This window comes from Crinia signifera, chromosome 7 (genome assembly GCF_055691185.1).
Source record: "Crinia signifera chromosome 7, ASM5569118v1, whole genome shotgun sequence".
Taxonomy (NCBI): Eukaryota; Metazoa; Chordata; class Amphibia; order Anura; family Myobatrachidae; genus Crinia; species Crinia signifera.
The window spans coordinates 124,404,671-124,427,285 of NC_139223.1; the positions used below are offsets into that span (position 1 = coordinate 124,404,671).

The 22,615-nt window shown below is 44.2% G+C and overlaps 1 protein-coding gene across 1 annotated transcript in view; it reads right to left on the bottom strand.

Annotated features, from left to right (window-relative positions):
• LOC146020525 (sterol 26-hydroxylase, mitochondrial-like) overlaps positions 1-22,305 on the bottom strand; it is a 36,681-nt gene extending 14,376 nt beyond the window's left edge. Inside the window, exons 1-6 of the mRNA XM_083153722.1 lie at positions 21,998-22,305; positions 19,397-19,587; positions 15,663-15,862; positions 10,178-10,375; positions 6,374-6,537; positions 4,041-4,207 (exon numbers count right to left, since the gene is read on the bottom strand). Of these exons, the coding sequence (XP_083009848.1) occupies positions 4,041-4,207; positions 6,374-6,537; positions 10,178-10,375; positions 15,663-15,862; positions 19,397-19,587; positions 21,998-22,204 (1,127 nt within the window). The 5' untranslated portion in view covers positions 22,205-22,305. The remainder of the gene's footprint in view (positions 1-4,040; positions 4,208-6,373; positions 6,538-10,177; positions 10,376-15,662; positions 15,863-19,396; positions 19,588-21,997) is intronic.
• Between the last annotated feature and the right edge of the window lie 310 nt (positions 22,306-22,615).

Genomic DNA, 22,615 nt, shown 5'->3' on the forward strand with positions numbered 1-22,615 from the left:
CTCCTCGCCCACCACTCCCCATGCCTGCCCACTAACTCCACCCCACGGCTGCTCACCACCCACACCCCCACCCCCAAACCCCCTCATCCCCTGGCCGCCCATAGGCCATCTCCACATCTACACCGCGCGCCCAGCCCCCCCTCATACACACTCTTACTTTGGCACCGCCCCGCCGGACATTTCGCCCGCCCCCCTTCTGCCTCAGACCTGACAGCGGTCCCCGGCTACGGCAGCAAAAAAAAACACATTTAGCCCGCCCCCCCGACACATCGCCCGCCCCCCTTCTGCGTCCATCTGGGCCGTATGTATTGTCGTGTCCTGGGCCTGACTTTGTGTGCCGGGTTGTGCAGGAGATGGACAGTAGAACTTGGCTGTCAGGATGCGTGCGGCTGCTGGTGCCAGCGCTTAAAGTCTCCGGGAGCAGCAGCTAAAGCCTGCGCGCCTCCTGACAGCCGAGCTCTGCTGCCAGTCTCCTGCACGACCCGGCCGCCATGCACACAACGCCTCAGAGTCCTGACTGGTGAGCTTTATTGCCGGTCTCCCGCATGATCAACAAGGCCGGTGGGGGAAGGGGGGTCCAAAGGGGACAGTTTAGCCGCTCACCTCCACCGCTCAGCCGTCAGCCCAGTGCTCAGCCCCCTCTCGCTCAGGTCTCCGGCCACACTGCTCACAGCTGGCTGCGGGAGGGAGGCAGGCACAGAGAACGCTTCATGCCCGGCTGCTCTTCACTATAGCACCCTAAGCTCCTTTTATTGACAGGTGCCCTTTTGTGTGTCGCTGCTGGCAGGCTGAGCCTGCTGTCCTCAGGGAGCAGCCTGCCACAATAAACTAGGGAAAAGGTAACTGTGTATGCTGAGGGGTGACAGTGCATGTATGTATGTATAAGAGCGTCAGTGCATGTATGTATGAATGACAGCATCAGTGCATGTATGTATATATAAGAGCATCAGTGTATGTATGTATGAATGAGAGCGTCAGTGAATGTATGTATGAATGAGAGTGTCAGTGTATATATCTATGTATAAGAGCATGTATGTTTGCATGAATAAGAGTGTCAGTGTATGTATGAATGAATAAATTACACTATATCTCACACTCATATATATTTCGACTTCTAATGGGGCGAAGCCCCTCACAACGGTGTGAAGAGCGCCCGGAGGGCGCGATGAATCACCTAATATATATATATTATATATATATATATATATATTAGAGTTGCAGACCGGCTCTCCATTTAAGATAAATAGGTTAAATGTTTACCTGGGTGCCCTCCTCTTGAATGCAGTCCAGTGGCTGCAAGCAATGTAGTAACCGGTGTTGAGGCAGCACTCCCACGGATTTCCAAGAAATAACCACAAGCAAACGGGTTTTGTAAGATTGTAAGAAAATTGCCTGTGGGTAATTGAAACGTTGATCTTACAAAACCCGTTTGCTTGTGGTTATTTCTTGGAAATCCGTGGGAGTGCTGCCTCAACACCGGTTACTATATATATATATATATATATATATATATATATATATATATATACATACAGAAGCGTCAACAGCAGTGTAGACCCTTGGGCATAGCAATGTATTGGGGCACCTACTGATCCTCCAGCGGTAGGGGTGGGGGAAGCTTTGATGTCCCCCGGGTGGTAGGGAGTATTATATCAACCGCTCAGCATGTAGGGCCTGGATCAGTAATTTCCACTTATTACACCTTTACTGCACAGATGGTGGGAGATGGGGTGGGAGAATGGGGCATTGGGCTGAATGAAGGGGCCCTGATACATAACTTCCAGGGTGGTAGAGGATGTTTAATATGCAGAGGAGGGGTGTATAGTAGAGTGGGCTTATTATTCATAATTTTCTGGTGGGAGGACCACTTGCTTGACTGCAGATATCTCCAGTTCCCAGAAATAGATTTCTTAGATTTTAATGGAATTAAAAACTAGAGAATCCCACCTACCAAATGGTTTTGGGGACTAGGGGATCAGATTTCAGGAGGCAGAGCAATCTGCCAATGAGTATATAAAACTACGGGTTGGGATCATTTGGTCTATTGCATTATGGTCGAAAGTCATTAGGTCGAATCCATTAGGTCGACATGCTAAAAGGTCGACATGACTCTAGGTCGACATGGGAAAAGGTCGACATGATTCTAGGTCGAAAGGTCATTAGTTCGACAGGTCATTAGTTCGACAAGGTCATTAGTTCGACATTGTCTATGTCGACATTCACAAGGTCGACATGGGGTTTTTCACTGTTTTTTTACCTGAATGTCAACACAGTCGACATGGACACAGTTTAAAGTGCACTGCATCCCCTCGCATCGCTCGCTGCGCTCGCGATGCGTCGGGCACGGTGCCTCGCTACGCTCGGCACACTATTTTATTCTCCCACCACGCCCTAGTGGATGGTAGGGCATGAAATACCGCCTGTCGGCACATGTTGGCTCAAAAAACAGTGAAAAACTCCATGTCGACCTTGTGAATGTCGACATAGACAATGTCGAACTAATGACCTGTCGAACTAATGACCTTTCGAACTAGAATCATGTCGACCTTTTCCCATGTCGACCTAGAGTCATGTCGACCTTTTAGCATGTCGACCTAATGGATTCGACCTAATGACTGTCGACCATAATGCAGTAGACCAAATGACCGCATCCCAAAACTACATACCAGGTGTGTGGAGCTGGAGCAGTAACCAGCTGCTTGAAGGCTGATATCTCTGGTTCTGGGAACAGTAGAGACAAGCTGCTAGTGTCCCTCAAAGGGGGAGAATCCCAGCTTTTGGAATATACCCTCAGAAAAACTCTACGTCAAACAGAACCTGAAATATCTGACTGGGAAGAGCAATTAACAGGTTTGGATGGGGACCACTGCTTTGAAGTCAGATATCTCTGGTTCCCAAGGGCCGATTTTTAAAATTTTTGTACCCATGGAAAGAGGAGACCCTCAGCTTTCAGCTTAGGACCCTTAGACTCCTGGAGGGGTTTCTGGGTACTCAGAAACCCCCCCTGCGTGCGCTACTGGGTAGACCTAACAACCCACACCCATCTGAATTTGGGGCATTGTATAAACTTCATATTGATTATGCAGCATTATGTACAATCTAAGGTAGGTTTCCAATTTAATCAATAAATAGTTTTCCAAGTCGCTAAACAGATTGAATAAAACACTTATTTTAATGATAGTATCAAAAATCCTATATAACAGTATGTATATTAATGGTTTTCTTATTCAATTAAGTTTGAAAGAAAATCTAATTCTTTCTATAGAAAAGTTTTTATGTTTGGGCTATAGCAGCTCATGTAAACCCATCAAAGAACTCCCTTCATGCTTTACTCTAGCACCAGAAATTTGTCTGTTGGGCCAAAGACTATGAGCCTACTGTACAGGCAGAGGTGCTCACGGGGAGGGAATGGGGGCATATATTACCACCATTTTCTGAGATGGGCCATGCCAAGGCCTGGGAAACGGTTAAACTTGGGCTGCAGCCGCAGAGGGGACACTGAGACTGATGGGCACGATTTTCCTCCTAAACTGTGATCACAAATGCAGCCTGGAAGGGGTTGGCATGACCTGCTCCTAAATTTGCATTGCTTAAGGATCGCATATACTAAGATGCTACAAGCAGCTTAGCATATGCGATCCTTACTGAATTAGGCCCTACTGTATATACAGACATTTAGAAATGTGTCCAGCCGCATTGACCCTCCGACATGTCGCATGGAAGCACATGGAACCACCTCTAGGTGCATGCATGGAAAATGCACCCATGCCTCATTGAAAATATATTAGCCGGCAGCACCAAATGGGCACTAGCGACAATATTGCAGCCACGATGAACATGACCATCTGTATCAGCCATGTTACACTTCTACATAATAAAATAAAATATTTGAGAGCCAAAATTACTCATTTAAAATCATATGAATTGGATTTTGTAAGTCTATTTGTGAGGTATAACCAATCTTTCTAGTATCTAAGTGTTATTACCTGTACTATATTTTTATCATATGAAATAATTTTTACTTTAAGACACTTATTTACCGCAGGGTTTCTTTAATCACTGCCTTAAGCAGCGGCATCCTAGAAATATCTTCAAAAGAGGGAACTTTTTTGCCAGGAATAACCTCCATCACCTCATCGTACAGGGAGAGCTGAATCTCAGGATGTTTCGCTAGTAGGTGTAGAGCCCACGCTAATGTATTCGCTGACTGGTGAGAATGAAAAGAAAGGATTTTAAACATTATTCTAAGATCCAACGTTACTAATTAAATATAACTCACCAGTTTTTCCTGCTCACCCTACTCAGTGAGGCCAGCTTCACTCTTATAATGTTTCCCTTGGATTTTATATATCCTTACCAGAATGTAACTAGGACACGTAAGCCCCATACACACATGGTGATCCAGCCTCCGTGCTGAGTGACGGGTTTAAGTCCGATCGTTCAGCGCCCATCGTGGTACACCAGCATGTGTGCTGAGCGATCTGTGCAGCGCCGGAATTTGCCTATTGTTTAAAGGCAAAGCAACGTGGGCCGTGATCCAGCAGGAAAAACAATGCAAGCACTGTGATTCCCTGTGGGCGATGGCGACACACATGGTACCACGCACCACCGTTGCCCGGGGCTATACACATTTAGCAATTAGTGCTCCATGACTTATGGGGCCCACACACGTAGCGATTTTGTGTCATTTTCTAAGTGAACTGACTTAGAAAACCCTTCATCACTCAAAGGGGCCATAGCAACGTGCAGTCCTGCACGTCGCTATCGCTGGGTGATAAATCTAGTCAATCTGGCCCTGACAGATTGCAAGCACAAAGCGCTGACACATCGCTGTGCGGTGCTGTGTGCTGAGGGATCTAGCATCACTCAGAACGCTCTGCAACATTGCCACATGTGTGGGCCCCTTAAGTGATCTAGTCAGATCACTAAGAAATGGGGTAAAAATTGTCGCCGTGTGTATGCACTTTTAGTTCAGTTTCACTATAAACCTAAATGATAACAAAACCGCAAAAACAATCCAAGCATAAATAACAATAAATAAACAATGAACAACAAAAGATGTTACATGAAAAGCTCAGATCTATTAAGGGCTGTACACACGGTGCGATGTGCTTTCTATTTGATCCCGATCATATTACATGGTGCCGTTTACACATTCGATTTAGACAATATAGTATAGATCTGTATTATATAGTCTCGCCAGCTCAGTTTATTTTTCAAACCAATTGTGATGCCGCAGAGATCGAATTGAAATCATATACATTCTATTTCCGTTCGATTTAGTTTCTATTCGATTCTGCGGTACTTGTGGAGTATCACGGCTCCCATCGTATGGCATCGTATGCCATATGTAGTGGCATACGATGCGATACGATTTTTACCGATTTTTGAGCATTTTTGCTCAAAAATCGTATGCGATCGCATCGGATGCCATACGATGGCATCCGATGCGATGCGATGGCACCGGATTTTGCACTGAAATGCATCAGAATGCATTGAAATGTGTATTAAACTTGTGAAATGCCCCCAAATGCCATTTTTCATAGTGCACCACCCCCACTATCAACGTCAACCCGAAGCGTGGCGAGCGCAGTGAGCCCGCGAGGGGCGGTGGTACGCGTCCTACGACCTTTTCATACCCCCACTATCCACGTCGGCGTGGAGTTGAGAATAGAAAGTGTGGCGAGCGCAACGAGCCACCGAGCCCGAAGCGTGGCGAGCGGACGCGGATACCTGTGAAGCCCGCGAGGGGACGCGTATAGCTGTGAAGGTATCCGCGTCCCCTCGCGGGGCTCGCTGCGCTCGCCACGCTTCGGGCTCGGTGGCTCGCTGCGCTCGCCACACTTTCTATTCTCAACTCCACGCCGACGTGAATAGTGGGGGTATGAAAAGGTCGTAGGACGCGTACCACCGCCCCTCGCGGGCTCACTGCGCTCGCCACGCTTCGGGTTGACGTTGATAGTGGGGGTGGTGCACTATGAAAAATGGCATTTGGGGGCATTTCACAAGTTTAATACACATTTCAATGCATTCTGATGCATTTCAGTGCAAAATCGGGTGCCATCGCATCGCATGCGATTTGATGGTATGCGATGCGATTTTTAGCATACAATCAGCATACGATGAAGGTCGTGGGAGCCGTGATACTCCACAAGTACCGATTCTGCTTATATAAACAAAATTGAACAGAAAAATAGTCTATATATTGATTCGTGTGTACGCCCTATTAGACACTATATTTTACTTTTTTCATATGAATGAACTACCAGTACCCATACTGCCTTGCTTTAGTGCATGGAGTTCAATTGCTGTGCCAGTTTTCCTTTAAATAAGGTCTGGGCTGAGATAGAACAGGAAGGTGTGCAACATGTACCGTGTCCACTCCTGCTAGGAGGATCTCTGGCATAACCCCATATACATCCTTCAAGTCCAGCTTCTCACTGGTGAGAAGGTGTGTGAGATACGCGCCACCCTGGTCATCTCCTCTCTGCAAACGTCCTTCGATGTCCTCCAGTTTCATATCAATTAACTTTTTCCCTAGAGATCAAATAAATTGTGGTTATTCTACAAATGCAGAAATTCTGTATAAAAAAATGTTGATCTACTTTTTACTGGTCCCATTGACAGAATAAATCTTTTTGTGTTGTTAAAAGGGATACATGCAGATATAATCCTGACTTTCGGCAACGAGAGTACACAGCCACCGCTGCCCACTACTACTGTGTATTCGTACAGGACAGCAGGTATTTTTCAGTGCGCCCTGAGACCACGGGCTCCCCCAAGCCAGAGCTGGGGCTGCCACACCATAGTTAAGCCACTGGTCAGATAAGTATACTTGCCTTCTCCCTGCCTTCCTCCACCCCCACCCCCACTGTCCAATCCTAATCCTCCCTGCAAATACTTAATTCTCATACCCTGCTGACTAACCCCCTTCCCCATAGCCTACCTCTAAGTCCCCATTACTTGGGATTCTGGTGCCAGCATTCTCATTGATGTCAGCATTTCAGTCTATTCACAAAAGTTCAGATGTCGTTGTAACATTTTTACCTACCAAAAATAGTCTTCTCAAAGAAATATCATAAAAAAATGTAATATTAAACAGGATGCATTTACCATTCCGGCAGCTGGTATGTAGGCAATCACAATACTGGCACTGGCCTCCTGACTACTGTCAGGAGACCAGTGTCAGTATTGTGATTGCCTACATTCCAGCTGCTGGAATGGTAAATGCATCCTGGGGCAGATGTATCATAGCAGCGCTTATCGCGCCGCTATGATACTTCCTGCTTCGCCTCAATAGCGAGGCGAAGCAGGAAGGGACATCGACAAGATGTATTAACATCTTGTCTGCCGAAGCGGGGGAGCGTTAACTCCCCCCTCCGGCGATGTCCCTTTCTGGAGATAGCGCATCAGTTAATACTGATGCGCTATCTCCTGTCCCCCGGCCGGCCGCACTGGGCATGCGCGGGATCTCGCTGTTCACGCGAGATCCCCAGCGCAGCCCACAGCTGACAGCAGGGACAGCGCTGTCCCTGCTGTTTAGATAGGGCTTCGCCAGCCTGATGCTGGCAAAGCCAAACCCGGCTTCGTGCGGAACGGTCAGCGATGCTGACCGTTCATACATTCGGCCTGCTATCATTTTGATAGCAGCGCCGATATGGACAGGGGCGCATAGCGCCCCTGTCCATTACCGCATCCTGGCTCCTTCATACATGGGGGAGAAGCGGTATCAGTGCACATAACGTGCGCTGATACCCCTTCTCCCCCATAACGACGGATCATACATCTGCCCCCCTGTGTAATATTACATTTTTTGATGATATTTCTTTAAGAAGACTATTTTTGGTAGGTAAAAATGTTACAACTACATCTGATCTTTTGTGAATAAGACTAAAAACACATGGCCGACTTAACAGCATTGTAGGCCCCGGGCAAAGCAATGCATTTGGGGCCCCTCCATACCCATTCATGGGAAAACCTTTATACAAAAAAATAGTAATATGACCCACCTTTGGTCCCGTCTCCACTTACTTCCATACAGTGAATGGCTGTCAGCACACTGTCACATTGGTGGATAGCACCAGTCATCCACCTTAAAAAAATTCACTGTTTGGCTGGCGGTTGGTAGAGAATGCTGGACTTTGATTGGTGGATGGCTCCAGCCATCCACCAATCAGCATGCTGACAGTCATTCACTGTCTTGCTGCAGGCTGAGAAGCAGGAAAATAATTCTGCAGAATTCACTCCGGGTATGGATCATTGTACGGACAAGCATTTGGTCGACATCCATCAAGTTCGACAGTCAAAAGGTCGACATGGGGTTTTTCGCATTTTTTGTCCCGATTGTTGAAAAGGACACTAAAAAAGTGCACCGCGTCCGCTATTTTATTCTCCCTCCATGCCCTAGTGGATGGTAGGGCATGAAATACCACTTAATTGGAAAAATATATTTTTTGATAGACACAATAGCGCTATCCCAGTGCGGACACCACAATGGTATGGTAGGATAATACTTCCCTTCCTTTAATATAGGGCTTCTTTGATCTTCTCGGACTTTGGTTACTTGGGTTGATGTAATTTTTCTCCCGGTAAGATCATATGAGAAAAAGACAGAAATAAACGTTGTCTGGTATGCTTATTATCTATTTTTCAAAATCATGTAGTGAGGTTCAAAGTAGATGCATACCTCACTTACATAATTATGGGTAGAATAACACATATAAAGGTATCTTTCATTTAAGGTGGGTAGCGTACCCGTACTCACGGTGTGACGGTGTGTTCAACTCGTATAAAGGTATCTTTTCCAGCCTTCACTTCCAAAAGATTTTATTGATAAAACAATATATAAAATATGGTGCAGGGTAGTGGCAGATAACTGAGGTGGCTGATTAAATAACAAAACAGTACCCCGATCCGGACGAGATACAGCTGTTCCAAAAATCAGGCACTCTGCAGTTACTACCTTCCGTCCTCACCTACAGGGTATTAAAATCGATGACAGGCTCTCAGACCAACATGTTTCGGGACAAAGTGTCCCTTTTTCAAGGGACCTTGAAAAAGGGACACTTTGTCCCGAAACATGTTGGTCTGAGAGCCTGTCATCGATTTTAATACCCTGTAGGTGAGGACGGAAGGTAGTAACTGCAGAGTGCCTGATTTTTGGAACAGCTGTATCTCGTCCGGATCGGGGTACTGTTTTGTTATTTAATCAGCCACCTCAGTTATCTGCCACTACCCTGCACCATATTTTATATATTGTTTTATCAATAAAATCTTTTGGAAGTCAAGGCTGGAAAAGATACCTTTATACGAGTTGAACACACCGTCACACCGTGAGTACGGGTACGCTACCCACCTTAAATGAAAGATACCTTTATATGTGTTATTCTACCCATAATTATGTAAGTGAGGTATGCATCTACTTTGAACCTCACTACATGATTTTGAAAAATAGATAATAAGCATACCAGACAACGTTTATTTCTGTCTTTTTCTCATATGATCTTACCGGGAGAAAAATTACATCAACCCAAGTAACCAAAGTCCGAGAAGATCAAAGAAGCCCTATATTAAAGGAAGGGAAGTATTATCCTACCATACCATTGTGGTGTCCGCACTGGGATAGCGCTATTGTGTCTATCAAAAAATATATTTTTCCAATTTAGTTGTTTTAGGTCCTCAAAGGTTTGGCCTATTGATATACCCCAGCTGCCATCCCCAAAGAGCGCCCGAGATAGAGCCCAAATCCTCTTTTCTCCAATGAAATACCACTTGTTGGCACATATCTGCTCAAAAAACTTAAAAACCCTGTGTCAACCTTTTGACTGTCAACCTAGCCCATGTTGACCTAATGCATGTGTTGGCTTAATGACCCTGTCGACCTAACCCCATATTGACCTTTAGTGATTGACCTAATGATTGTCGACCTTCTTCTTGTCGACCTAGTGACCGTATACCATTCTCTCCTTCCTCCCAAGAAGCTCAGGGGGCAGATGCCCACAACCCAATCTGCTCCAGCTCAAAGTCCCCTAGAATTGGGGGGCCCTTGGACAGCTGCCCATTGGGCCCATACGTTAAGATGGCCCTGTTTAAAAACCTGTTCTAATTGGTTGCAGCACAATCATAGAGATTGGATGTTCCATTGGGCCATAAGGTAACGAGCCTGGGTGCTACTCACCATAGGTGAAGATTGTATCCCAGGACTTTATAAACCGTCCCTGGTACGGTAGCCAAGTGCTAGCCCACTTAGGAAGCTTTTCAACCACAATTTCATTCTCCAACATAACAGAAATGGCTTTGATGAATTTCTGGGTCTCCTCTGGAATCTGACGGTCCAGGCATCCGAGTCGAGTTTCAAACAGGATAATGCAGATGCCTAAACACAGGTTTAAACCACATTGAATATTCATTTAGAAATAACCAACATGAAAATTTGGTTAACCTAGTTGGTAAAGCACTACATATTTGTAGTGGTATTTATATGATAACAGATGCCTGTATGTATGGCACACTCACTTCAATATACATAAGGGAAGCATTGGGGCAGGGGAAATTCCTTGTTCTCCTGTTACTTGGGTGGAGGGATCACAGTGTTGGAAATCCTGATTCTCTGATGCTGACCAAACAGTTATCAGACTGGGAACACTGTTCTAGACAAATTGTTTTTTGTATACTCTACAGACTGTTCTTAATGACCAATGATTCCTGATTTTATCAGAAAGAACTTGATCTAAAATAGCATCAGATTCTGGTATCTTTATTTTTCTCTTATTCCCTTCTATTGCGACTAATTCATCTATGATCAAATGTATCTTTATGAACAATTACCTCCCACCTGTCCTCTTACCTTTCTGCTAACTTCTGCCGGCCTACTGTATATATATATTTAGCCACAAATCTTTCCTTATTTACCCATGTATTTCTGTATTTCTTTATTACCTACAGTGAGCTGTCTCCCTGCTTTTCTAACGCTCATTCCATTTCTGCTAATTCTCTCCATGTTCATTTTCTGACACACTTGTTTTTTTACTTCCTCCTCTACATCTGTATTCAGCACACCTCCTGATAAGGCGTCTGTTCAGTGGATTCCCTTTCATGAGCATTAGGGCCTCATTAATCCCAGCTGGCTTTTCTATAGATCCCATTGGAAGCTACTATTGGCCACATTGGGGTAGGCACCGCACCACTACAAGGCATGGACAAACCAGTAAAAAAATATTTACTCTGCGTTACTCTTGAATAAAGGCCTGACATGTAGAACTATCCCACAAATTAAATGTTAAAGATAAATATTCTACCTGTCAGTCCTTATAGTTAAGATGTGCACTTCGTAAATTTTTGGTTGATACTGTTGAATCATTTTTACGAATGATGCCACTGGCATATTTCTATCTCTGCTGCTTAAAGATAGATGTACTATATTATTGTCTGTTTGATTACTAGGAAAATATATATAGACAGCACTTAGATTTTTTTTTTGAGCTATAAATGAAGTTTAGGTTATTCTAATGCCAGAGACAGACTTAAGCCCCGGGGGATATATATCGCTGGGGGATATATCGCTCAGTGTCCCGTTTGCATCAGTGACCAGAGACGGTCGCTGATGAAAAAGAAACTGCCGGGAGAGCCCAAGAGTGGAAATCAGGTGGTCACAGGAGCATGTTCCTGCGACCAGCGATCACTACGGGGGAGAAAACGGGAGCGCGCATCCGGCGATATATCGCCGGTGCACACTCCCATTGTGGGCAACATGGTCGCTCAGCGACCATATTTCCCGAGATATTAGACAAAATCGCCCCCGTGTGTACACAGCCAAACTATGTACATGGCCTTCATAGTTGTTGATAATATCACTATAATATATCTAATTCTCTCTGCACAAGTTACATCTGCCCCATCTGCAGTGCACATGGTTCTGTCCATTTGAGAATGAATTTGCCTTTGCAAGTGAACCAGAATAAAGGCCCTTATGTTATAGTCATTAATTGCTGGCAGTGGGGAAATTTTAGCTTTGTAATCACTATTTTTTTTTTTTATTGAATTTTTATTGAGTTTTCAATAAAGTATAAACACATTAATAGCATCGAACAGTATGCATGTTAATAAAACAAAACAAAAACTGAAACTGAAAGAAAGAAAGGGAAAAATAAAAAGACATACAAAATATGGAAGGGGAGGGGGTGGGGGGATACTCCAGACATTTGTAATCATAGGTTATATGGGTATAGAGAGGCGACTCTTATCAGTTACATGCTTCATAGGAGATTGGTTCTGTAAGGGGGTTCACCGATCAATAGGAGTCACAGGGTTTGGATAGTAAAATAGAGCGCCTGAGCTAATCAGCTTCCTATGTAATTGGACAAGTCTAGAGGTTGTGTTGATGAAGGTTGGATTCTAGGGTTTGGTGTCGGCTTCTGGGAAAGCCAATACTCAGTCCATTTATACCATTTTATCAGAGGGTTCGAGGCTGATGAAGAATAGGTAATCCCAGCTATTTCGAATTCGCAGTGCATTTGTACATCCAATTCGATCATATCTAAAGTTGGTACAAAGGGGGTGCGCCAATGTCGTGCTATCATGAGTTTCGTGGCCACCAAGATGTGGCCCATTACATAACGGTCATTGGTGGACATGTCGCCACGGTAAACATGGAGCATAGCTAATAATGGGTTTGGGGTAATTGGAGAGTCCGTTCATTTAGATATGGTGTTGAAGACGGCCATCCACAAGTTTGTAATCACTATTTTAAAGCAGCAAATTGTTCTACGGTAAAACTTGGATGGCCGCTTTATTCTAGCTGCTATGTCGCCTACTGTAATGTTTGTTGTAAGTGTGTTTGTAGGTGTATGAGGATTTATATAGCTACATTCATAGTTCATAGTTCATTCAACTTCCTTATCTCTACAGCTGGCAAAGAGGGTAGCAGAAGTGACTGATCTGTTCATCATTATCTTTACACTGGTATTGATTTAATATTGTGCCTTGGGTGGCACCAGGCACCGGATTCTCCACGTTGGAAGAACATTCTACTGTATGTTTAATTAGTACATAATATACTGCTTTTGCATTACTGACTTTTTATTTTTATTGTGAACCTTTCATGTGGGGTTGACTCAAGTCATTGATAACATCTGTTATCTACTGTTTTAATGATCAGTTTATACTGGCTGGAAAACGAATATGCTGTTTTTGTATTAAGATTTGATATGACATAAGAGTTATACAGCGGTTAAACATGTAGTAAAGAGAATGAAACCATTACACCTGAAGTCACTGCTTTAGAAGGACACAATACAACACTCCTGTGAGTTATGTTATTCTCTGCATCATGTTCCTGCTGTATAATGCCCTGCCTGGATGCTGCTGCGCTGCTACCTATTGTATTGTTAACATTGATAGTATGTCCGGTCTGGTCATAGTATCTTTTACTAACTGCTTTGGGGCTCATCTACATTTGTATATAAGTCATTTTAAAATGTTCCTCTCAGAGGTAGCAGTACACACCCACGCTTCTAGGTGCCAAATTCACAATCTCTTTTCACAATCTCTCCATATATGGAATTAGACATGCCCTTTGGTTGGAGCATGACACGCCCCCTCAATGGGGCGCTGTGCAAAATTCTATTACCAACTATAATCTCCCTGAAAATAGTTTCCAAAAGTAGGCAAGTATGAGTCTGGTACTAATAGATGTTATCACTTATATCTTCCTGCAGTACTACGCTACCTATACCTCACAACTTTAAGAGGTGGAGTATTGGGTGCTATTGCCCCTGCAGGGGGGAGATCCTATCACCACCACCACCCCCCTCCATTGTCATTTTGGGGGCATGCCCAGAACTCCCTGAGCAAGTGGACAGCCTATGTGTGTAGGGCCCATGCACTGTTATGGGCCCTACACACATAGTGATCTAGCTATGCTACTGTAGGTCGGGCAGTGCTGCACTGCTGTCGCTCAGCACACATCGTTGACAGCCCACACACAGAGCGAGCTGTCAGTGCTGTGCGAGCTGACAGTGGCAGTGTGGGTTATTTTAGTTCACTCTTTCTGACAAAATCCTTCAAAAGCTGTGTACACACGGGGGCGATAGGGGCTGAAATAGCTGGAAATATGGTCGCAGGCGACAATATTGCCAGTGATGGGAGTGTGCCCCGGAGATAAATTGCCGGGTGCGCGCTCCCGTTTTCAGCCCCGTTCTAATCGCTGGTCGCAGGAGCTGGTTGCACCGCCGGCAGAGGTTCCCTTTCATCAGCGAAAATCTCTGGTCGCTGATAAAAAAAAGGAGAAACTGAGCAATATATTGATCAGCCATATATTGCTAGCAATATATAGCTGAGCAATATATCTCCTCCGTGTGAACGGGGCTTATGATGGACAAAACCATGTGCACTGATGTAACATGTGCAGAGAGAGTTAGATTTGGGTCGGGTTTGTACCTCAAATATATCTACAGTATATTGCAGTGAAAAAATAAAGCATCCAGTATTTACCCTGCACAGAAACAATAAAACACCCAGATCTAACTTTCTTTGCACATGTTACATCAGCCCCACCTGCAGTGCATATGTTTTTTTCCATTAGAGTGTTTGTGCCTTTGCAAGCTGTCATTTTACAGGTTGATTACCCCGTATCTGAATATCCATTATCCGAATTATTCTGAAAACCATACTTTCCAGAAAGTGAAAAAAAATATATTTTTTTGCTAAAAACTCACTGTGGACATTTGTAACAGCCCTACTGAGGACATGATATGTAACAGCACTACTGAGGACATGATATGTAACAGCACTACTGGGGACATGATATGTAACTGGCGCTACTGGGGACAGGATATGTAACTGGCACTACTGAGGACATGATATGTAACTGGCACTATATTTGTACAAGAAAATGATTGCTTGGCATTCAAATTCAATATCTGAGATAGTACACAAATTTTATTTCATGTTTTGAAACCTTGTGTTTTGAACAAATGAAATATTTTTGTGTGTATTTCATGTGGTTGATGTGTTTATACAGCATAAATGCAAGATACTTCAAAATACATCAATGAAATATTAAAATATTCTGAAATAAGGAATAATACGCTATCCAAAATTCTCCTGGTCCCGAGCATTTTGGATAAGGGATACTCAACCTGTATTAGCACAGTCTGTAAAATGAGATGAGACGAAGAATGATTGGAACGTTATCTCTCTTCACTTTCTCTCCAAGATTTGATAAATCTCCCGCAAACTGTTTGTCTCATTACTCTATGGCCCTTATTCAGATCTTGTCACAGTACAATTTTGTTCGCCAAATGGGCAAAACCATGTGCACTGCAGGTGGGGCAGATATAACATGTGCAGAGAGAGTTACATTTGTGTGAGCTATTTTCTTTCTGTGTAGGGTAAATACTGGCTGCATTATTTTGACACAGCAATTTAGATTTCAGTTTCAACAAACCCCACCCAAATGTAACTCTCTCTGCACTTGTTACATCTGCCCCACCTGCACATTTTGAGAACAAATTTGTACTGCAATCAGATCTGAATAAGGGCCTATGCCTCATTTCTGAATGCTATTTTGTTTGTCCCTCAGGTCATAAGCTGAATTCTTATGCTAAACACTTATATAAACGATGTATATCTATAGCGCCTGAATAAAAAGGTTTGTAACTTACTTTCAAAAGCAAATTTGTGCATCATGCTGGTAACATTTTGAATCACAAAACCCGATGGACTCTCTGCTCTCAGCTCTCTTATTCTGCTCACTAGATCGGGGATAACCTCGTTTAGAGAATCCGTATAGCATGCTGCGTCTGTGGGTTTCAGCATCTTGGGGTTGAGTATAGAGCGCAGCTTTTGCCAGCGATGGCCCTGTCTATAAATAATAATGGCATCAGGTTCAGCATTGATCTATCTATACAGTACATAGTTTTGAATAAATTACTGCAAGTACTTGTACAAATTAGTAGCTATTGGCACAACACCATCCATAAGTGTACGTCTAGGTGATTATGTTAAGGACCAGAGGCATGTACAGATTGATGAGCGGCCTCATTTGTTACAATTTTACAGTATGGATTGTTGTTAGAATTAGGGGTACAGGGTGATCATCCTTAGGACTGGTTCTTGCATTGTAGCACTGAAATCTGCTACAGATTGAGATCTATTGATATTAGCAATGATAGATATTATAGCCACATAGGTGCTATACACAGTGACTGTAATGCCCCATACCACATGGTGTGGTTCAAGGTCACTATATAATCAAAATCAAATTGAAATGAAATAAAAATTGAACGGTTCTCAGACTCATTCGATTCCTATTCTAAGCCAATGTGCGCTCTCTTTCAGTCTATATTGAAAAGAAAAATAGACTGTGCAGGCAAGACTACGGCCCGTATTCTGCGAGGGGGTTAAACGGCTCCCCCTATTCTACGATCTGGGGAAATCCTCGCTGTCAGAGTCCGGGACATCCGGCGGCCACCTCAGATGCTGTGCCTAGCTAGTCCTTCCTGAGGAGGCGTATCTAAGGTGGAGCAAGCAGGCCCTTGTCCCATAGTAGTGTTAGAGACTTGTTCGATAGAGGTCACCTGGGTGCGGTGGACAAGCCTGTAATAATGGCCATCATTATGCTAAGAACCTCTGAAATGCAATACAGCAATATTATTAATAGGTTTAGCATTTATATTTAGTGGGCACCTGCAATCTCCTCCTCCTGCTTGCTGCACTACAGGTCTCAGCAGGTAGCACCTCATATGTCCAGGATGTGCAGTCTAGGGCCCCTCCCCCCAGGATCAAGAAGGTCACCTGACAGTAGGGGGAGTCACCATCGGCCAGAGCGGCATACTGCCGGGTGCCTCTGCTTCTAATGCTCCCAGTACACGCTGGAGGCCGCGTGTCTATAGTTCAGCTGCTGCTAGGAAACAGGGGCTTGGCCTCATGATTATAGGCCATGCAGGTAAATGTTGAATTTGTCCTTTTTGGAGATATTGATAAGAAGTAGGGACTAATGAGAAAGGCACCTTTCTCTCCTCTCTAGTACTTATGCACCCTGTGTGCCTGCCTCCTCACTCTTCTGATGCCCCTTTACCCTGACCCCTGTGTTCCCACCTCCTTACCCTCACCCTGTATGCTGCCACCTCACTTTGACCTCTCTGCTGCCCCCTTACCCTGACCCCTGCGTGCCTGCCCCTTTACCCACACCCTGTCTGCCTGCTACTTCAACCATCTGATGCCCCTTTACCCTGACCCCTGTATTCCTGCACCCTTACCCTGTGTGTCTGTTACTTTATCAATCTGCTGTCCCCTTACTATGACCCCTGTATTCCTGCACCTCCACCCTAAACCCTCACCTCTGTGTGCCTGCCACCTCACCCCTCTGTTGCCTCTTACCCTTGTCCCTGTGTACCTGTCCCCTTACCCTCACCCTCACTTACCCTTGCCCCTTTTTCCCTTTCCACCTCATCCTTCTGCTGCCTATTACCCTCATCCCTGTGTACCTGCCCCCTTCCCCTCACCCCTGTGTGCCTGTCACCTCACCCCTGTGCTGCTCCCTTACCCTCACCATGTGCTTTATTGACCCGCTGTGTTTCCTCTCACCCTGTGCATGGGCTTATTAGCTGGATATTGCAGAATTTGTAGGTATCATAGTGATATAGTGCGTGTATGTAGCATGGCAATGTAGTTTAGTGATATAATGTGGGGATGTGGTGTTGGTAGCATTTGGGGAGGTATTGCATGGATATGCAGTGTGAGCAGGTAGCAGAGTGATGTAGTGTGGGGAGGTAAATATGAAGGAATGCAGTGTGGGAATGTGATATAGTGTTGGAAGGTAGTGCCATGATATTTGTAGTACTGTATGTCACCAGTGCGGTACTGATTACACTACCTCTAACGGCACACAATAGGCCTTCCCTAAATTTCAGCTCCAGGCCCATGAGTATCTTAATCTGTCACTGGTGACTTTCCTAGCAGGTGCCGCCCCCTAGGCAAGCAAATTTATCAGGAAGAAGTGAAGCAAACTGTTCCAGATTGACCAACTCTGCCAGCCAGGCAGAATAATCTTGATCCTGCTGCAGCAATTTAACTGCAAGGTTGGCCAGATTCTGGGCCCAGGAATCTTAGGCCAAGTGTCCAAGGTTACAATCCTTTCAAAAGTGGTAAGCAAGACCTCTTGCATACCCTCCAACATGACCCATCCCATTAGGTACAAAATGCTCTGTTCCTGGACTTCCCTGCCAGTGACAGTTACAGATGTGAGCCTACAGCACAGTCCAATATTCAAAGAGGGGGGGTCACATCAACTCTCAGTGATGTTTGGGATGGCAGTAGGTGTGGCTCCCCTTTTTGAATATTGGACTGTGCTGCAGGCTCACATCTGTAACTGTCACTGGCAGGGAAGTCCAGGAACAGAGCATTTAGTACCTAATGGAATGGGTCATGTTGGAGGGTATGCTCTTGCATTTTGGGAAGTACTGGCGCATTATCTAATGCATGCTGCTGCTTAAAGAAGCCTCCAAACATGGCCTCCATGGTGGTCTGTTTAGAATCCTCTGCACAAGAGACACAATGTAGTGGGTAAGTTCCAGATGGGTGCAGAATGACTGACCAGCAGTCGGGATTGTGACAGTCATTACATCGACGTCGAAATCCCGACTGCTAAAACCCCGACAGATGGGCAGCAGCTATTCTCCCTCGTGGGGGTCCATGACCCCCATAGAGGGAGAATAGAATAGCTGGTGAGCGTAGCGAGCCATTGTGCCCACAAGGGGCTTCGTTGCGCTTGCCCCTCTCCCCCTGACTAACTTATCTAATCAGGTTTTTATATCTTAGCTGGCTTTTGTTCAGGAAAGGCCGTGGTTCCACCCTGAGCTACAGGAGGTTATCTCTTTACTAGAATGTGAGAGAGACCCCTCTGCCACAGCATTCTACATATTACTTTGTTCCACGCCATCCTCCATAATGATGGTATTGCACCACGAAACTATGCTGCCAAACAGGCCCCACATGAACAAGCCTTAACAAGCCTTAAAATTAACACTATTCATGGCCACAAAATGACAGCGCGCTGGTGATGCAGCATTGTAGGTCACATGTACACCAAGAGGAACTGGAGTGTAACAAGGTTCTCTCACCTAAGCAAAGGTCAGTAAGGGCATGCTTCGTATCTAGGGGCTATGCAGACTTTGTATATTTTTATATTTTCGTGCACATTTCTTTTGAGAAAAGTATGTCAAATTCAGTTGCAATATATAGCAGGCCCATGATTATATTATTATTATTTAACTAGCAATTTGTGTGTACAGTAATCTAAGCCATTAAATATATCATTTATTTACCCACTGCAAGAATTTGGCAGCTCTTGTGATGCAGTGATGACCCCTTACCCGGTTCTGTAATGGATACTCACTCAGTCAATGGTCCATAAGAATGTCCCCTGAGATCCCGGTGTTGTTTCCACAGAAGCATGTCAGCTCTCATTGGGTATTTCCCTTCTTGTTTTAACAGGGCCTCTAGGATCTCAGGGCAGGCTATATTAACCATCTGGTAATGCCCAACAGTAGCTTTCCATATAGGTCCATACTTCTTTTTTTCTTTTGCCTAAAATATAAGATAATTCATATCAGTCTGGGCACAAAATCAAGCAATTGTAGAAAACAAGCCTAGAGATGGGCATATGAGAGCTAAAGCACCCAGGTGGCAGCGGTATTCCGTTACTCACATCACCCATGGAGCACTTCTGCTAGGCACAGTGTTGTAAGCACCATCCCCACATGGGACTGGATGTAATTGGCATTCACTTTCCAGCTGTGTAAGAGTGCAACAGGTGCAGAATGTCCCAGAAGGGGGATTTCATTTACATATTTCATTACACATATAACAATTGCCAATGGTGACATCACTATGACAGTTGTAGCCTAGGCAGCAGAGGAATGAAAGATAATAGGTTATACATCATGTATGCACAATAGTATGTAAAAACGTCATTGGTTGCTGTAGGTCCTTCTCCATCTGTATTCCAATTATTATATACAAGTAGCTATTGCCAGTCTCGTCTGTGTTTAGCTCAGTGTTGCAATGTATTGATTTCCTGACTCTTCTCAATGACTTCTTCTATTCTAAAAATAATATGGTATTATGGGGTTTATTCTGGTTGACTCGTAAGGCTGCCGAGCTGCCCACCCTCCCTCGCAGCGCAGGTTCACCCGCACTGGCTGCAAATGGATATTTAACATAAACATCTATTCACAGGCTCTGGGGACCCACCCCCATCAGTCGATGGTCGCTGACCATCAAATTATGGCGAAGGCCCACGCATATGTAAGGTTGCTCTGAGCAACGTTACATATTCGTGCCCGCTCGGGGGGATGTAGGCGGGCAGCTGACATGCTCTCATTACCATGAGAACACCCGGCGCATGCACATGTGCAGAAATGCGTATGTGCACAGCCCGACCATTGTCGGGCCGCGAACGTATCAACTAGAATAGGTTCCCATGTCTATATTTCTCCTTAGCAACTTGGCTTATGCTGTACAAAGTAAATTCAACATACAAGTACAGCAGGGTGACAACAAATATGCAGGGCCATCTCTACCCTTAGGGGATGCCTCTCAGTCTGACTCACAAAGTTAAGCATGACTCTGAAATTGTCATCCTTATTGAACTTCATGCAAATGGCAGGTGTGGAATCTCTAAGAAACCAGCTCCACACTTTCACCTGATGTTCTGGAATGTTGGTATTGGTGTGTGGGTGGTGGTGGGAGCAGTACGCTGAAGTTTTGCCTATGGTGCCAAAACCATTTGTACCAGCCCTGCAAATATGTTTACTAGATCTAAAATGAATGCCCAGGTTAGGACAGTTCACTCAGGGCAATGTGTAGTATCAAAGCTTTGTAGCCAATAACAATTGAGAAATAAAAAAGCAAACAGTCCAGCTCAAGATCAGATAACCAGGAACGGTAAATTGATCATCAGAGACAGGGGCAATATTTATCGTGCTCCGGGTAACTGGGACAACTGACACCGCTGATCAGAGACTTATTATTTTCAAAAAAGAAGAAAACAACAGTCTGTACAAGTACTAATGCTGGAATGTCAGCTTTACTGAGTGGGTTCAGATTTCACAAAGAATGAAAAACTTTCAGAAATTCTTGAGAGGTAAGTTTACTAATCTTCTTGTCTAACCTGATTTTAGGTTTGTTGTGTTATTCACAGCATGAAATTTAAATGTTTGAAACAGCCTGTACTATAGACCATCTGTACTGATAAATATCAATACTGTATTCCATACAGTATCCAGTGTATAAAAAGAACAATTTTCGGGGCTCTTACTGCTCCCCCAGACTACTGTACTGACTCCAATGACCTGCAGAGAGGGAGATTTTGGATTACATTTGGAAACCCCCCTCTAAAAATCCTCCGTTTGCCACTGTCACTGCTCACTAAATTGAAATGACCCCATACGATAGAGTACATACTGTAGGTGTGGGTCTTTTGAATAAGTAATAAATAAGTAATAGATATGTATAAAGTGAAGAGGCTTCTGAATGTTGTTAGTGAGTCCAATACTAACATGAACTTGGAGCACTGGACAATTCTTTAGCAACAGGTTAGCAAAAACATCCTGCTTTGTAAATACACTCTGATATACAGTATATACAGTATAATAGTATATATAATATATGCACACACGACACACATCTCCATGTAAAAGAACAAATACAATGGAAGCTTCCAGGATAGTTCACATTTATTCTACAAGTGCTATATGTAGTAGAGTGCAATCTATTCTTACCATTAAACAGCTCGTTCAAGAATTGACCATATAGTAATTTTCACTACACCTTAAAGTTAAATCAGCTTAATAAGACAGGACAGGCAAGTTCTTGCAGCTTGGAATGAATAAAGTGTTTCTAAGGCTGTCTCTGTGGCTGGAATTTGCTGTGTAATTTATTTTCAGAAGAATCAGTGTTCTAGGTTAGTAATATAATGACTTTGTTGCATACTCACCTGCAGCTTATGCATTTGAAACAAGTATCCTTTTAGAAACAGCCAATACAGGGAATCCAGCTGGCTAGGACCAGCTAAGTCTTCAATGGTCTTCAGTCTGCTCCCATGACCAACATCTCCAGCAATCCCCAGAGAAGCCTTGTACCTCACTGCACCCAGCCTGCCTGGTGACTGCACCAAGGAGCGGGTTATCTTTCCCAACATCATCCAGCAGACCTGTCACTGAGTACCAGCAGATCTCCCACTGAGGTGACTGGTATATGCAGCGCAGGATAACTCTGCTAACTCAGAACTCTGCAGGAACATTGTGTTCCTAATGAGTGACTTCTATGATACAGTAGAGGAAGGGAGGGTGTAAACAGTACAGCGTGCCTGTGATTAGCAGCTGGGTCCTAGCACCCTCCTATATAATTGAACAACACCTTGTAGTAAGCAATGGGTACATTTACTTATGGTCATTTTGTGTTTTGGGAGATTGTTTTTTGCAAATCAGAAATTGTCATAAGTCAAACCTGGCAAGAAACAAAAGCTAACAAAAAATAAAACCTTTAGAACAAATTAGAACATCAGACTTTTTCAGTCTCCTGACAAATGATCCAGCCAGCTTGCTGCAGCATT